The sequence below is a fragment of the Hyaena hyaena genome, unplaced genomic scaffold, assembly GCF_003009895.1.
Source record: "Hyaena hyaena isolate Hyena2069 unplaced genomic scaffold, ASM300989v1 scaffold_104, whole genome shotgun sequence".
Lineage (NCBI taxonomy): Eukaryota > Metazoa > Chordata > Mammalia > Carnivora > Hyaenidae > Hyaena > Hyaena hyaena.
The window spans coordinates 2,855,832-2,874,308 of NW_024080736.1; the positions used below are offsets into that span (position 1 = coordinate 2,855,832).

Below are 18,477 nucleotides of genomic sequence, written 5' to 3' on the forward strand. Positions count from 1 at the left end.
CCTTTTTTACAACCTGGGGCAATCTGAAGCGTACCTAGCCCCTTACCTGCATTGCTAGATCCAGGAGTTCCTTGGAAACATGTTGATTGGCTCCTTCCAAGTTCCGGACAAGGTCACCAGCAAAATTGCTGTCCTTGGGGGTCAGCAAGGTATAGGCCACGCCTTTCTCACCCGCTCGTCCTGTGCGGCCAATCCTGTGAGTGTGAGTATCAATGTCTCGTGCCACGTCATAGTTAATGACAGTCTTAATTGAAGGAATGTCCAGACCACGGGCTGAAATAAAAACCAAATTCTTTTATTCTTCAGCATGAGTCAAAACAAAGTAATCCAAAATGCTAGCTCTTTATGAACCCACATTCCTCTAATCTGGGCAAGGTGCATGCTTTGGTGAGCTAATAATCAAGCATTTAATTAAAGATACCCTTCAAAAGCAAATCCTGGTATTGTTAATTCTATGATGCTAAGCTAGTCTAGCCTAAGGGAGAGATGCCTTCTGCCATGGCCTCTCTTACACAAAGAGTATATAAAATAAAGCCAGCATCAAATTGCCTTGAAGCTGAGAAATTATCTCCTTTTGGGGAGAAAACATGAGTTTTTTAAGGGCAGCTATTAAAACCGAGAACATGGGGCGCCTGTGGTGGCTCGGTTGAGTGTCTGACTTCAGTTCAGGTCATGATCTCACGGTTTTTGAGTTTGAGCCCCGCATCGGGCTCTGTGCTGACAGCTTGGAGCCTGCTTCAGATTGTCTCCCTCTCTATTTAAAATAAGTATTAAAAATTGAAAAACAAACACAAAAAACTGAGAACACAATGCAAGCTAAGAACCATACTTCAAAAATGTTTCAATATTGACTGAAGTATGCCCAGTTAACGTAAGACAGCTACTACATTCAGACATACAACAGAGGCACAGCCTATGATATAACTGGCTCAACAATTTTTCCCCCGAGTTTCTTCCAACTACAGGGATTCTTTTTTTTCAGAGAAACACTAAGTGAAAAGTGGTACCCAGAGCTCCAGATGGCAATCCCTATGCTCTGAACCGCTTGCTCCATCTGGTGTGGCCAGCCAGGCCAGCAGAATGCCTTCCCTTAGCCTGTTCGGTACTGTAGGTCTTACACAGCAAGACAGAGCACCCTTACAGCATAGAAACGTAAGGTCACTGGAGGAAGTCATACTCTACCTGCAACATCTGTGGCCACCAGGACGGGGATGTCCTTTTTCTTAAAGTCTGAAATGACTTTGTTTCTTTCACTCTGATCCATGTCCCCATGAAGCAGCCCAAGATTATGACCCTCCTGCTTAAGGTTATTGGCTAGCTCTTCAGCATTGGCTTTTTTAGTAACAAACAGGAGGACACTTCCTGAAGAGGTAAATTCCACCAGGCGCCGGGTAAGCCAGTTCCATTTACTAGGCCCAGAGTGGAGAATCTCCACAATCTGTGTCACATCTTCATTTGCCTGAAAAAGAGGAAACAGATGACTGTGACGTTTGTGCTGAGGGGCACCCGAACAAGGACCAAATGACACACTTTCCACCTGCATCCAGAAGAACCCTGAACAGTCCCCTCTTCTCCTCCGGCCTTCCTTCAGCAAGTCAAGTGCAGCTCAAAACTTACATTCCTTCTCAAATCACTGTTTTCTCCATCTCCCCTTTTCGGTACATATACCTAACTCAAAAGGCCAAGTACTTTGCAAGACATCTTTAAAGGCCTATTCAGATTCTCCCTAATCAATTAAGCTCCTTTTCTGTCCTTCCCACTCACTGCTCCTAGTACAACTCATATATGCACATAGAAGGCACTCACAAATGAAAAGCAGACAATGTCAAAACACTAACTGTATAGAACTTAGGGAATTCAAACCACTTAAGGAATTCTCAAGGGAGCTTTAGTTCCAAATCACAATTCAGAGAGATTTTCCACACAGGACATATGCACAGGTTAAGAAAAATACCATGAGCTTGTTTTCACCAGGCCTTTCAAGCCCCTCCCCCCCCGGCCCAAGCTGTGCAGTTAGCCTGCTCCTCCTACAGTTATTCAAAAATGTCAGCAAAGTCGTCTTCCCTCCCTGCCAGAAATTTTTTGCTTTTTTGTTTTTTACTTTTTATTATGGAAAATTTTAAACATTAAAAAAAAAAAAAAAAGAAATGAACATAATCACCTCCCATGTACCCATCACCCAGCTTAATTATCCCTATTCTGACAATTTAGTTGTCTCCTCTATCCTCCTACTACCTTCTGTTTTTAAAAGCAAACCTGAATTGTGCTGCCTAATCTGTAACTGCATAGTAACATGTTTCTCCTCTTTATAGTGAGAACTTAATTCTATTTGCTCCATAATTGGAGAAATAACCCACTGGGGTCCCATCTGGTCCTGCTTATTAGGATTACCTCTCCAATGTCTCCCTGCACCACACGAATAGGGTCGATTAGGATGTCTCTGGCCAGTTTTTCAATCTTTTTCCGAAAAGTTGCACTGAATAAGAGAGCTATAAAAAGTAAATTCTGTTACAGAAGCAGTAGGACTTCTTTTTTGAATAACCATTAACATTCAGAATTAACATTCAGAATTATTCAGCTTATAAAATAAACCACCTGAACTTTAGTTTCAAAACTGATTCACTACGGAAAAAACACTTTCCTTTTTCCATTTTTATACGTTTTCAGTGACGACAGACTGTCAGCATGGTTCAAAAGGCTCTGGACTTCAAATCAGCAGACCTGCACTGTGCTTTGTCTCTACATGCTGGTAACACTGTGTAACCTGGGACAAGTCACTTAATCCTCAGCCTTGGGTTATTATCTGCACAAACAAGTGAGTTACATCTGATGATCTCTGAAGTTCTGTCATGTTCAGAAAGACTATTTTTATCTCCTCCTCTATGGTTCTCACCAGGACACACGAGATCATTTTTGCTACCATATTGTGAGTGCTTATAAAATACACAGGTGTTTATTCTGAATACAAATAAAAAAAAAACTGCTTCATACATACTCTGTCTGTCCGGACGGACATGACTTGCTATGGATCGCACCTGGTACTCTGGAAGTAGAACAATAAAACAACATTAGAAGTCTGTACTGCAGTTTGGGATGCCTAGGAAAAAGTCATTTTAGTAAAAATCTTCATATGAGAAGTTAAAACTATTAAGGAAAATGTGAAACTCCTAGAGCTATCATTCAGTATGAAACCCAGAAACACTCTCCCTCCACCCAGCTGGGCTGGACCCAGCAGTGTTCCAATCAGCAAAGGTGGGTTATTTAGAATTTCACATAGCTGGCTAAGTCAGGGAGGACAGGAAAGCAAAGGGCCTTCAATGATGTAACATCCACCTAGCTAAGAACACCCACCTCAACCTCTACAACTAAATGCATATGAATGAATAAAGTATAGAGAAAATATTCCCCCTGTATACAAAGGCACGTCCAAATGTCTGTAACCCAGTCAAGCCTAATGTATACCTCCTGAGAGAACTCCTAAAAATATTTAATGGCTTAGGAATATTTTTAGCTTTCATCTGTTGAACAAAAAAAAAGATGTCAAGCCTAGAAAGACCAGGAAAAAGCGAGTATCATGAGGCTTAGGAATATTTTTAGCTTCTTTCATAGAAAAAAAAAATGTTAAGCCTAGAAAGACCAGGAAAAAGCGAGTATCAAGAAGAAACTGGTATTAAAGCCATACCAAATCCCATGTCAAACATGCGATCTGCTTCATCAAACACAAGGTAAGACACCCTTTGAAGATTGGTAGCTTTCTTCTTCACATGATCAATCAGTCGACCCTATAATATCCAGAAAATAAATAGTAAGTATAATTAAAGGCATTTACAAGAACTTTCTATAATTGTGTTCCTGGCAAAAGTGCTAATAATCCAGTTGTAGACTGTAAGACACAGGGTCTGAGAGCCTTGGACTTCATGCACTACAAAGCATAAAAGAACAGAAAAACTAAAAACCTAATTGTGGTAAAATGGCCAGAACTATTTTCTTAGGTATTTTAAAATGACCTAGTTTAAAACCTTATTGGTGGGTTTTATTGCTTAGACTATACTCTTCTAGGCAATTCTGACTGTATTCCAGGTATCTTTCTGCTTCTTGATGCTCTCAGGAACCACGGATCCATTTTCTAAGAGAGCATTAAAAACAAAACAAAAACGATTTAAAACAGAGGAGAATTTATACCTATTAATCTTAATGGATTGTTAATCTAGTTAGCCAATCAAAATTATACCAAAGCCACAAGCTGTGATCTATCAGAGTATTCTCGACCCTGCTATACCACATTTTAGGGGGCATGCCATTCAATAACTAACCCTTTTCCATACCAGGAGTGGCTGAGGAGCCACTTAAATCCAAGACATACTTACTGGGGTACACACAACAATCTCTGCCCCTTCCTGAAGGGCCTTGGCCTGCTCCCACATGCTCCCTCCTCCATACACGGCCACTGATCGAAGATTATACGCTTTCCCAAACCGCTTACATTCTGCATGGATCTGCAAAGTTGTTGACGTAACGACATAAACAAACCATGAGACTGACAAATACCTGTTACTCCTCAAAAGTGAGTTCTGATAAATGAACCATTAACACATACATCCAAACAGGTTATCTATAATCTGGATTATCCATTTCTCTTTTACTTTTGTTCCTGACCTTGTCATTACCATTCTACCCAAACAAAATGAAAACCCAGGAAGAAAACAAGAACAATTTCCATGTGTTTTTTTCTCTTAAAACAGTGATTTTTAGGGAAATGTATTTCATTACATAGAAGATACATAACAATACTTTCCAAAAATTTCCTGGTAGCACAACATGAATGTACTTACTGGCACTGAACTACACACTTAAAAAATGATTAAAATTATAAAATTTTATGTTCATTTCACCACATTTTTGAAGAAAGTTCCCTGGGGCACCTGGGTGGCTCAGTCGGTTAGGTGTCTGACTTTGGCTCACGTCATGATCTCACAGTTCGTGAGTTCAAACCCGTGTCAGGCAACCCCCACGTCAGCTGTCAGGCTGATAGTACAGATAATACAGGCTGCTCTGGAGCCTCTGCCCCTTCTGTCTCTGCCTCTCCCTTACTCTAAATAAACATATTTTTAAAATGAATAAATAAAAAATAAAATAACGAAAAGTTTCCCAGTTAATTCTACCCAATTGACCGGCTAGTCTCACATGAGTTCACATATACAAGGGGGCATTCTACACCAAGTACATACCTGCTGGCAAAGCTCCCTAGTAGGACACACAATCACTGCAATTGGTCCATCACCTGGTTCCAGTTCCTTCTGGTCCATTATATGAATCAACATGGGCCAGATAAAGGCCGCAGTTTTTCCGCTGCCTGTTTTGGCAATACCAATCATGTCTCTACCACTTAATGCCACAGGCACACCCTAGAGAAAAAATAAAGTATAGTCACTCTAAACTCAAAAATTTTAAAGATGTACTGAAGGAAATCCTGGGGAAATCAAGGACATTCCTTTCCAAGGGAACAAAGGTTATGCACACTGTCTATAAATTAACAAGGAATACCAGCATTTCCATAAACCTCCTGATTTAAAGGAAATAATATTATCATTCTTCTCATGTGGATCAGCCACCACTTACAAAATATGAATGACTATATTTTGTCTGAGATACAGAAATGAAAACTTGCAACTTACACTGTAAGTGGAGTGGGTTGCTAAAATTAAAATTTCCCCATGAGAAAGTACTAACTTACTCATCCACATACAGAAAATTCTCATATTCAGTATAGGAATGAATAAATTCCATATATGAATGGAAAACAAATTATTACTTCTAGTTACAGAAGTGAGAATTTTCAAGTCAAAGACAAAGGAATCCTAGTCACTGACAGTGCTATATTTGTCTACACACAAATCTTTATCATTTAGGCCCAATGAATGGTTTTCTTCAGGTCGTTATTTTCAAGATGATTATCAGATACAAAAGAGTATTTCCCAGACCTTTTAGCAAGATCATAGGATGGTAAATAATTCACTTCTGCTCTTTAATTTTTAAAGATTTCAAAAATACTCTTGGATTTCATGTACGTTCCTTTTTCCCCCCTTAATTAAAGCAAAAGACTGAGCCAAAGAAGAAATATTTAGACACCTTTCCACGTCAATCTAATTCTGGACCAAATGCTGGTTTACTGCTTTGTCTTGTTTGTAAAATAAGTATGGTCACTGGATATCATTCTACTTTGTTTTTCTTTCATTATGTTTTACTTACCTGGCACTGTATTGGAGTCGGTTGTGTGTACTCAGATTTACGAATCTGGTGCATAAGTTGTTCATCAAACCCAAAATGAGCAAAACTACTTCCTGGTCTAGGAGGTGCAGCACCAGAGACCTAGAGATAGAGACAACTCCCAGGAATGACTCATACTTCAAAATAAGCAGCATTGGAAGCTCAACAGTGTTTACCTGTGTCTTGTCTTGTACTTAGCTTGAGTATAAAGGGAAAATACAAGTCTGTGGTCAAACACATACACTGAAAAGGTAGAACTCAAATAATAATGGATCTAAAACCTCACATAAAAACTCCATGTTAAATATTCCCGAAATAATTTTCATATGATTTAAAATGATTAAGTGCCTATTTGCAATGACATGGATGGAGCTAAAGTGTATTATGCTAAGCGAAATAAGTCAGAGAAAGATAAACACTCATAGGTGGAATTTAAGAAATAAAACAGATGAAAATAGGGGGAGGAAGGAAAAGATAAACAGAGAAGGGAGACAAACCATAAGAGATTCTTCTCTATAGAGAACAAACTGAGGGTTGCTGGAGAGAAGGTGGGGGGTGTGGAGGATGGACTAAATGGGTGGTGTGCATTACGGAGGGCACTTGTTGGGATGAGCAATGGGTGTTATATATAAGTGATGAATCACTAAATTCTACTCCCGAAACCAATTTGACACTATAGGTTAACTAACTTGAATTTAAATAAAATCTTGGAAGGAAAAAAAACAAACAACAGATAAACTAGAAAAGATATTTCAAAAAAATTTAAAAAATCATTAAGACCCTAGAAAGCTCTTAAATCAAGCTTAATTATAAGAAATAAAAAATATTGCTCAACGAACGGGGAAAAGACATGAATACTTTTTATTGTCATTCTGCATTAGCTACTAACCAGATGGTAGAAAAAAATTAAAAAACGAAAAGTGCCTATGAGCTCCACGGAGGACTTGTCTGTACACACTGGATACAATCTACTGTCTCCAGTTTTAGTTCCGCCTGAAGAGTTAGTGTCCTAGTAAATGATGGTCCACAGCCACTGAGGCACACTGTTCAAACTACCCAGGTGAAGAATGGGGTTTATAATCTCCTTTTTGCCTTGCAATGCTTCTAATACTGCTATATCTAATCAGGATTTCACTTAAAAGGTGTTTTTTTGTTTTTTTTGTTTTTTTTTTTGCAGGGGCAGGGGTGGTTAGCCTTGGAAAATAGATTAATGCGTGCATATGCATACATCCTCTCTGGGAAAACAGAAGTTCAAACATCGCATAGAAACTGCTAAGGCAGATACAGGCCAGAAAGCTGTCGGCACCAGAGTAGACATTACTGTATTATCTCAGTATTTCACTGAACTAACATGTAGCAGTGCCTAAATAATGTGGTCAACATGCAAGCCAAAGCTCTTTGGCAGACATCTTAAAACTATCACTCTTAAATCAGTGCATATTTTAAGGTGTTAATTTCTTCTAATTTATTTAAACATATGCTACATATAATTTGAGTAGACCTTAATTTTAAAAATCCTAGGACCCCACATATTGTTTGCATCTATTAATCTTGTCGCCTCTTCCTGAAGATAAGACTCTTAGCCTTCATTTCCAGTCCACCCAACATAGTTCCTAGCACACTGTACTCACTGCAGAATTACTTACTGATTTTAAGGTCACAATGACATACTATTCCAACACAACATACAAAACTGAATACATACTCGTGTGTGTTGCATTTAAGATATAACAATTCTATCCTAAAATAGGTGGAAGATTAAAACAGTAAAATCAAGACACAGGAGCCTCTCTCAAAGATAGTCCAAGGACCATTAGAAAAGGTTATTTTAGTTTGAGTAAGCAATAATACTAACTCCAAACTAATTAATATAAGAATATCTGCCTTCATGGTTGACTTACCCGAAGATTGAGCTTATGACGGAGATCTATTAGCTGCTGAGGGGTAAGGTTGGTTATCTCTTCATGCTCGTTGTAAAAATTTTTTTCAAATGGTGGATAGTCAATCTGCAGGTCCAATTATTCAAAGTTAGTCTAGAATTCAAGAGTCAATCCTGTAAGTTTTATTTTAATGCAAAAATAACCTTTTACACATATTACACAAGTAAAACCTTAACCAACTAGTGAGGACAAAAGAATTCTTATTCATGACACACATCCCAAATGTATAGTATCTTTTCCTATATTCATTTTCAATATAAACACCAATGTACTTCCTAAAGACACTCTTAAAGGATACCTCAGATCGGAACAACCCTGATGCAGACTAAGGAATCTACAATGCCAAAGGCCTCAGAAGACAAATGTTTTAAAGACATTACACCCTATTACATTTAAATATATGTTTTGGAATAAGCTGTTCTCATAGCTCTAGCATTTAAAAACATTACTAATATGTCCTTTGAGGAGAGCTCTGCCTTCAGAGGAGAGCTTACTCTTTTAAAAACATGAAACTCTATATAACTTTTAAAAACTGTATGGCTAAGCATTTCCTATTCCAAAGAGAGAAGAAGTCATTCCTGACACTCTTTTCATTAACTTGTTGTACTGGGACTATAAAAATAGGCATATCAGGGGTGCCTGGGTGGCTTGGTTAAGCGACTGACTTCGGCTCAGGTCAATGTCTCATGGTTGGTGGGTTCAAGCCCCACACTGGGCTCCGTGCTAACAGCTGCTCAAAGCTTAGAGCCTGCTTCGGATTCTGTGTCTCCCTCTGTCTCTCTCTCTCTCTCTCTGCCCCTGCTCCACTGACACTGTTTCTCTCAAAAATAATTAAAAAAATAATTAAAAAAAAAAGGCATTATCACCACTTACGAATTTGGCTACCTGATTCTCTTTAATCACATAATAGACCTACAATAAAATATTAATTCTGGATGCAGCCTAAAGTTTGTCTTTGCATGGTATTACCAACAAATTAATAGAATCTTTTGGAATGCTCCTCACAATGCTGTACTGAGCTATAACAGGATGTTCTTCATTTCTCTTTATCAGAATGGAAGCTTCATGAGGGCAAGAACTCTTGTTCACAAATTTTACATACAAATATGTAATTTTTTGGGGGGCATGGGTGGCTTAGTCAGTTAAGCATCCAGCTTTGGCTCAGGTCATGATCTCACGGTTTATGGGTTCGAGCCCCGCATCAGGCTCTGTGCTAATAGCTAGCTCAGAGCCTGGAGCTTGCTTCAGATTCTGTTATCTCCCTCTCTCTCTGACCCTCCCATGTTCACGCTGCCTCTCTCTCTCTCAGAAATAAATAAAACATTTAAAAATATAAAAATAAATAAAAAACCAAATATGTAATTTTTTGTATACGGGTATGAAATGAATAGAGTAATAAATGTACAAACAAATACATGACATGAATGTGAAGAAAGCTACTTATAGGCAGAAAGGTTATCCTTTCCGTACTGCCTGTCTCTCCGAGCAGGCTGCTCACACTACATGAGAACAACAGTGGGCCACCCCAGCATGACGGTGAGGTTTGAGAGCTTCATCAAGGATCTCAAACATCTTATGAGATGATTATTTCAAGTGCTTATCTAGTCTTCCTTAGTGGACTGTCATCCTTTGTCATAGATGCTTCCTCCCATATCAGTCTCACATACTTAGTTTCATCTGCCACATGTAAAATACCAAGGCATTATTTGGTAGCATCTGTGCAAAAGGAAATATTTCAAAAATTGAATCCATACTCTAGCCTAGACCAGTCGTTCTCAAAACTTTTTCGTCTCAGGCGGCCTCAAAAACACAAAGAGCTTTTGCTTGTGTGGGTTTCATGCACTGATATTTACCATATTAAAACTAATACTGAGAAATGTCTTTTAAGATGTATTCATTTGAGAATACACTCATTATATTTTAACATAAAAGCTTTAATTTTTAAAAAGTCATAGCCTTGTTTTGCATTGTTACAAATCTCTCTTTTTTAAGGTTTTATTTAAGTGATCTTAATCTCTACACCCAATATGGGGCTCAAACTCACAACCCTGAGATCAAGAGTCAGATGCTCTACCTACTTAAAAGAAATTGGTTCTTACTCTATTGAGATCATTGCAGCATATTGCTTTGATTGAAGCCTATGAGGAAAATCTGGCCTCACAAACATGTAATTGGAAAGGGAAGAGAGTAATAATCTTTTCAAATTATTGTGGATTTTTACTCTTTGATAGTATACTAAGAGTTGATAAGTGTTCACTTTTTTTTAAAATAATGTTTATTTATTTTGAGAGAGAAAGAGCAGGGCAGAAGCACAGAGAGAGAATCCCAAGCAGGCTCCATGATCGGCTTGAGGAGTCCCATGTGGGGGTTGATCTCACGACCTGAGCTGATATCAAGAGTTGAGCTTAAGTGAGCCACTCAGGCACTCCTGAAAATTCTTTGGACTTTGTGGACTCCCTGAACAGACCCTTCTAGGAGTCCCTGGACCACACTGTGAGAACCAGTGTCCTAGACCTAGACCCTAAGGCATGCAAGGTCTAGTCTGATATTTAACCTGAATGAAATACCAATTTTTTTCAAGTGGATATACCAGAATCCTCATTCTTTTTTCCTGACCTAAGGATGCTAGAATTCCTAGTTCCACTTTGAAGAAACAGCTTTTCACCTGCCCCAGATCTGAGAGAAACAAGACTTACAGTAATTAAAAAACATAAGTGGATTCAAGGGCCCATTTTGAAAGGTAGACGATGGTCTGGAAAACAGGTATAATTGCCTGAAAAAAATTCTTAGCCTAAAATCGAATGGGAGCAAATGATTCAGCTGTACTTTTAAAAACAGCAGAGACTACAAAGCCTCAACCATTCAGTCACTTTTGGACTCAACCACAGAGCAGACATGAGAAGATCCCGAAGAACACATATTTTCATGACATAAGGAGTATGAATCAGGATTACTAAGATATTGCAAAAACCTAACATTAAAGCTAAAGAGAACTATCAGCTTTTGAAACGAGAATCAAATTCAGCAAGAAACACCATACCTCTGAATGATCAATGGGAGGAAGAGGATCAATGATTTTTTTGGAAGGTGCAATTGGATTTCCATCACTATCATATTCCAGATTATCTTCTTCTTCCTCCTGAACCACACCAGCAGTTGGATTCTCTGCCATGTACCGAAAATAAGCTTCCTGCAGGAAAGCACAACAACATAATCATATCCAAATACAACAAAGAACATTTCTGCTCCTGTAATTGGTGCACACAGTGTACCAGATGACTGCACAGTTTAAATACCTACCAAATAAGGCAAGACTTTTTTACTAGCAATGATTCCTTTAACAATAGCAGTATTCACAGGGACAATCAGAAAAAATGAATGCGACAGTTAGTACTACACAATGATTTAACTCATTTAACAAGAAGCTTTACAAATCTGTCTGTCCCACAGGCTTCCAGGGTTGGGGTGTCTACCTAACCTGCCCAGAGCTGTGGAACACATGCTGTGGATTTGCCACTCCAAGTTTGGAAGCTGACACTGATTAGAAGGGTCGCAAACCTGGAAAGGGCTAGTGCTCACTCTGGTTCCCTTCTCACCATCCCACAACTGAACATTGGGGAAAAAAATACTAAAGGACAGTAAATGTTCCATCTTGAAATACAAGAATCACAAACAGACCCTTAGAAAGAGGTAGTGGTTAGATGTTGCTAGAGGCCATCAGTAGATCCCATATTACTTCTTGATTTAGCAGTATAAACATTAATTTTGAAAAAAAATCAAGCTGAATAAAGCTCATGATTTGTTTTTGATGTCCTAGTTGATCAAAAATTCCATCTTCAACATGGGGGAAAGCCATGTGAATTTTTCTATTACCAACTAGTCATACATGTAGAAAAGAAGCAACGAATGGCCATTTTAGTGAAGGCAAGCTCTAGCTTGTCCCCAGGATAGACTTTGTGGGGTAAAAATAAAAGATAGAAATACTGCATAGGAACTCACTTGGTCATCTTCCTCTTCAATGTCATCTCGAATACCCCTGGAAAAACAAGCGGAGAAACAAACTTCCCTGCAAATGTTCCACATACCCAGCTCCACACTTATAGCAGATCAGTGTTGAATTCCATACAGTAGCACAGGAACACTCAACACTAACAATAACAAAGCAGCAATAAGCACACTGTAAACTATCCATCCATCATACATGTGTGGCTTCACTCTAGAAGCTGCAGTTTGCATGGGATGATACGGTACCCCTAGAAACATCAATTTCTAATGAAGATAAGGAGTAAAACTTTTGAAGATAGATACCCAAGGATCCTGGCCTTGTCAACCCTATACGACAAACACAATGCAGTTGTGAAATGCATTTTAAAAAGCAAACTGCATTTTATTAAAAAAACAAAACAAAAACAAAAACAAAACCTTCTCTATTTGGTAGACACTAAAAAAAATGTCACAGTTTTAATGTTCCCCAGAGTTTCTAGCTCTGGAGTGCTGGATTTAGCCAAAATCCTTGGGGACAGAGAAAAACTATCTCAATTCTTTTGTAACTTTGGTACTAAAACTCCTTAACAGTTCCCATGGAGAAGGGGGCCATCACCACTTGCAGCGCCTGTCAGGAGCTACAGAAAGTACGGTTGCTAAGTTCCCACAACCATGTCTTTCTAATCAGACCTTCTGCCTAATCTAGAGCACTTGCTGTTCTCAAGGCAAGCAACATCACTAGTGCAGGGCAGCCGGAAGAGGGTCCAACACACAGTAAGCACCAAAGAGAGGGCTGAACCTCCATATGGCACAGGAACCTTGGGGAGGGCTTGAGGCAGTCAGGGAAATCCAACCACGCCTACCTGTGCCTGGTAGCAAAAGCCTTAGGAGGAGTGTATTCAGCAAGGGAAAGAGGAGAATTCTCCTTCCCAGAAAATCAGGTATTTCAAGTTCTGATTAGTTGCTAAAGCAGGATATCACTCTTTAAGTAAACCAAGTTATGTCATTTATTAACATACCTTTTTATCACAATAATCACTATCACACCTCATAGTCAATCATACATGCATTAACCTATTTTATATTAATTATGGGACAAAACTCAGAACAATGGGCCCAAACTTTAGTAATTATACTCTCTTAACTCCTACTGTAATTCACTCTTGTATCTACTAAAAAACTATTTAAAATTAAACACCAGATACTATTCTACAAAAAGAATGCTTATTATTGCAAATGCAAGATTTTTGTGATCTCTATTACCTACGGAAATAATATTCAAGATACAGGAGTAACTTCAAGTCAAGACAATTGTGTGTTTTAATTTTTCTCTATAAACTCTGGAGGAATAAGCTTTGCAATACATTAGCATTTTTCACGTAACCTTTGTGAGGGAGAAGAAAACAACTTACTTTACGTTTTTTCTTTCCTTGTCTTTTTCTTCAAGCCTCTTCATGTCTCTAGCTGCCTGATCCTAATGAAACAAAAAGTTGTATGGAATCATATCCACTGAAAACATTACAAGGGAGATTATTTTATAAAGAATTTTTAGATCTGAACAAATGCCATCACAGTTTTGGGCTGTTTTGACAATTATATCTTGATGCAATCAAATGGCACTTTTGACATTTTTTAAAATGTTTATTTATTTTGAAAGAGAGGGAGAAAGCAGGGCAGGGGCAGAGAGAGAGAGACAAAATCCCAACCAGGCTCCGTGCTGTTAGTGCAGAGCCTGACATGGAGCTTGAACTCACAAACTGTGAGAGCTTGACCTGAGCCGAAATCAAGAGTCAGACACTTAACCAACTAAGCCATCCAGGTGCCCCAATAAGTATTTTTTCAAAGAGAAATACCTAAATTTTCTAAAACCTTGGCTATACGTGGATTGGATTACATACATGGGAAAATTAGAAAAAAATACTTGATTGGTTACGGTTTACAAAAATGGGGGCACCTGAGTACCTCAGTCAGTTAAGCGTCCAACTTCGGCTCAGGTCATGATCTCGCGGTTCCTGGATTTGAGCCCCACGTCGGGCTCTGTGCTGACAGCTAGCTCAGAACCTGGAGACTGTTTCGGATTCTGTATCTCCCTCTCTCTCTGACCCTCCCCAGCTCACGCTGTCTCTCTCTCAGAAATAAAAAACATTAAAAAGATAAAAAAATAAAAAATGAATTGTGGCTGTTAAAAGGCCTTAAATTCAGGCAAATTAGCTTTTCTAAAAGTATAGCTTAAGACCTTTTACATCAAACTAACAATGGGGCTAGTAAAAAAAAAAAAAAACCTGCAAATTTCTGGATGTGACTTTGGAAAGACTGTTCTCAACCAACCTGGGGTGATACTGCCCTTGGTGGACATTTTGCAATGTCTGGAGACATTTCTGGTTGCTTCTGTGGGGGGAAGTGGGGAGCAGGAGGGGGTGTTACCAGATCTCGTGGACAGAGGCCACAGATGCTGATAAACATCCTACAATATACAGGACAGCCCCCACAACACCCACAACAAATTATCACACCCCAAATGCCAAGTCCTGCAGTTGGGAAAACACTGCTCTGAACCTACCAAACCAGAATCCTTGGAGATGAAGTTAAATGCATGTACTTTACATATTTCATAGGTAATTCCTATATACAGCAAATTGATAATCACTGCTCTAACTCTCTGTATTGTACATATGAAAATCAAGGTCAGAAGAATTAAGTAATTTTTCCTAAGGTTACACACATCCTGCACTGTTGTTTCTTGATTTAAAAAACTGTCATTAACTATAACCTAGCATGGTCAGGTGTTCTATCTAATCAAATGTTCCTAATAAAGAGGAGTTGTTCGAAAATAAAATACTACATACAAACAAATCTACTTTTCAAGGAACTGAGACAGACATACAAAATACTCAATGTAACAGAGGGAAAGGGCCACAAACAAAGCACATATTTTTTTTAAGCCCACATAAATCTTTTTTGTGAAACACTGGCAAAAAATAAATCATCTTGAGATCAAATACTAGAAAAGCTTACACTTTCCAGAAAAGATTAACGCAATACTGTAGCAACAACACTCTCTGCAAGATGACAATATCCAATCTCTCTGTCCTAAAATCACCAAAACCCCTTCTGATACTATACCAAAAAACCCCCAAAAGAATGATACCATATCAAAAAGATTTATCCTCCTACAGCTTCAACTACTTGAAATGAATGCCAAGCAGGAGAAACTGGGCCATTCTTGGAGAAACTGGGCCATTCTTGGATACTTCCACTCAAAAAGAGTTACACCAACTTGCACTACTAAAAATTAAATCTGAATTTAAACTGAGAAAAATCAAGAAATCATTTCTTGATTTTTCTCATTCAATACTAGCGATTGCAAGATATAACAAGAAAGAGCCCTTTGGGAAATGTCCATTATCTCAAGAAGGTGGGGGAGAAAAACATGTAAGACACCCCAAAATGACAAAACATTTATTGCCTTCACTTGCAGAGAGAATCATGTTACAAAGCACATGAAAGTTCTGAATAGTTTTGGTGTTATGGTGGAAATACAGTGCTACAAGAACTCGGATACAGAATGACACAGCAGAAAGAATGTGTGATTTGGAACTGATTCCAAAAAGTGCATACTCTTTAAGAGGCAAGTAACTGGGGGTTATTCTAAATCAAAGATGGGAAACTGAGTGATGGGTACCAATCTGACAACTGGTAGGAAGTAAACCAGGATACGAAAAGTTGTTTCTCTAGATACAGACATGTTTTGCTTTCACTTTAACAATCAGGAATACTCTAAAGCAGCAAGCTGTAATTTTTCATGTATCACACGGCCCTGAGTCTTTTATTTTCTGGTATTTGATAAGAGGCCTAAGCCCAGAAAAATATTTCTCCACTATAAGAAAACTACAACACAAGTGTGATGATAAATGGTTTTAAGTGACAGCCTCAAAGTCAAGAAGATAAAACAGACTGATAGACTAAGGTGAACTAGAAAAAGCCCTATCTAGAGCAGGCAATGATTTGCTCAGCACCAGCCTATTTTTGCCATGCAAGAATGCAGGCTTAGTACTGCCACAGTGTCCACTTCTCAAGAGTCTGAACTTTTATTAATTTTTTAAAATGTTTTTATGTATTTCTGAGAGAGAGAGAGAGAGAGAGAGAGATCGTGAGCAGGGAGGGCAGGGTCAGAGAAAGAGGGAGGTACAGAATCCGAAGCAGGCTCCAGGCCCTGGGCTAGCTGTCAGCACAGAGCCCGACGCAGGGCTTGAACCCATGAACCGTGAGATCATGACCCGAGCCGAAGTCAGACGCTTAACTGACTGAGCCACCCAGGTGTCCCAAGAGTCTGAACTTTTAGATGAAATCTCTTGATCTTAAAAATTCTGGCCCACATGTTTAAAAAGCAGTATGTGGGCCAAACAAAAATATCTATATTGGATGCCCTCCTCCCTCCTTTCTTAGAAACAAGATCTGGCCGACGACTTAGGTTACGAGTAACTGAGAAACCTGGAAGGACTTTATTTCATAAGCAGCAAAGTGACAGTTTTTAAGAGGAATAACACCGTCAACAACATGCTTTAGTCTAATTACTCTGTTTCTGTGTACCACATAAACAGGAAAACAGAGAGCCTAAGATAGGGAGAAAATGTAGACTAGGCAAGAGGTAATCAAAGTGTAAAGCAGGCTCATTAGAGTAGAAGCAGAAAGCATTAGATGCAAAACATACTACAAAGATTAACAGAACTTGCCAAATGAGGGGAAAGGTAGCATGGTTTACTGGAAAGAGCTGGGCTCTCAGGACTACTGAGCAAGAAAAAATAGGGTCCCAGCTCTACCATGCAGCACCAATGGGATTTGGGGCAAGAGATCTTGTCCCAAGGGTTCAGTTTATAATCTTATTAGTTAAAAAACATTTCCATGTATTTTTTCTGCCAATCCCCATTGTTATTTTGAGGATTAAATGAAGTAAGTCATCTACAGGTTTGATTGTCTGGCATTAACAGGAATATATAAGACAAAGATCTGGTTGAGGAAGAAAAGATGCCAGGGGGACACCATCCATGTAAAAATGGCCAATATGTTTTAGAAAAGCAGAGCTGAAACCAAAGAGAAACTGGAACTAAAGACATGAATTCTTCACACAGACGTTAAGTTTTAGAACTAGATGAGGTCATCAGGAATGTATAAAGAGTGAAAATATCAAATCTATATAGAGAACTATAGGAATAATATTTGAGAAACTGGAAGAGGATCATAACAGTAACAATCAGATAGGTGATGATATATTTTTTGGTACAATGATATGGTAGTTATGTTTTTTAAGTGTTACAGAGATGCAGAAGTACAAATGGATGAAATGGTACATCTGAGATTTACTTTAAAATAATCTAAAAGAGGGGATTAGATAACACAAGATTGGCGAAAAGTTGTTCACTGATAAAGCAGGGTGAAAGGCATGTTATTCTTTTATATGTGTTTGAAATTTTTCATAATAAAAAGTAAACAAATACAAAAGTCAGAGAGGTGGGAGAAAAAGGACAAAATACAAAATCACAGAAGCCTAGTGAGAAGAGTTTTAAGAAGGAAGTAGTTACAAGTTTCAGTTTCTACAGGGAGGTCATAGATGCTGATACTGATAATAAGAAGTAAACATTAAAAGTACAGAGGGGCGCCTGGGTGGCTTAGTCGGTTAAGCGTCCGACTTTCGCTTAGGTCATGATCTCGCGGTTCGTGGGTTCGAGCCCCGCGTGGGGCTCTGTGCTGACTGCCAGCTCAGAGCCTGGAGCCAATTTCAGAGTCTGTATCTCCCTCTCTCTCTGACCCTCCCCTGCTCACGCTGTCTCTCTCTCTCTCTTAGAAATAAATTTTTAAAAAGTACAGGATACAGAATTCATAATTTTAGCAAGTTCCTTAGAAGTTTAACTGCCTTGGGGCGCCTGGGTGGCTTAGTCGGTTAAGCGTCCGACTTTCGCTTAGGTCATGATCTCGCGGTTCGTGGGTTCGAGCCCCGCGTCGGGCTCTGTGCTAACTGCCAGCTCAGAGCCTGGAGCCTGTTTCAGTCTGTGACTCCCTCTCTCTCTGACCCTCCCCTGCTCACGCTGTCTCTCTCTCTCTCTCTCTCCTAGAAATAAATAAAACATTAAAAAAAAAAAGAAAAAAAGAATATACAAAGAAATATTAAAACAAAACACACACACAAATCTTGAGCTACCCTAATTTTTAGGCACCGATCATCTCTGAAGATGCTACAGGGCATGAGGATGTATGTTTAAGAAACTACAGGGGCTAAAATGAGCAAATC

General features: G+C 38.8%; 1 protein-coding gene across 1 annotated transcript in view; it reads right to left on the bottom strand.

Annotated features, from left to right (window-relative positions):
* DDX42 (DEAD-box helicase 42) overlaps positions 1–18,477 on the bottom strand; it is a 39,647-nt gene that overhangs the window by 4,912 nt on the left and 16,258 nt on the right. Inside the window, exons 4-15 of the mRNA XM_039235910.1 lie at positions 13,604–13,665; positions 12,207–12,243; positions 11,248–11,397; positions 8,169–8,273; positions 6,250–6,369; positions 5,229–5,405; positions 4,368–4,496; positions 3,683–3,782; positions 2,996–3,043; positions 2,392–2,489; positions 1,183–1,459; positions 47–273 (exon numbers count right to left, since the gene is read on the bottom strand). Of these exons, the coding sequence (XP_039091841.1) occupies positions 47–273; positions 1,183–1,459; positions 2,392–2,489; positions 2,996–3,043; positions 3,683–3,782; positions 4,368–4,496; positions 5,229–5,405; positions 6,250–6,369; positions 8,169–8,273; positions 11,248–11,397; positions 12,207–12,243; positions 13,604–13,665 (1,530 nt within the window). The remainder of the gene's footprint in view (positions 1–46; positions 274–1,182; positions 1,460–2,391; positions 2,490–2,995; positions 3,044–3,682; positions 3,783–4,367; positions 4,497–5,228; positions 5,406–6,249; positions 6,370–8,168; positions 8,274–11,247; positions 11,398–12,206; positions 12,244–13,603; positions 13,666–18,477) is intronic.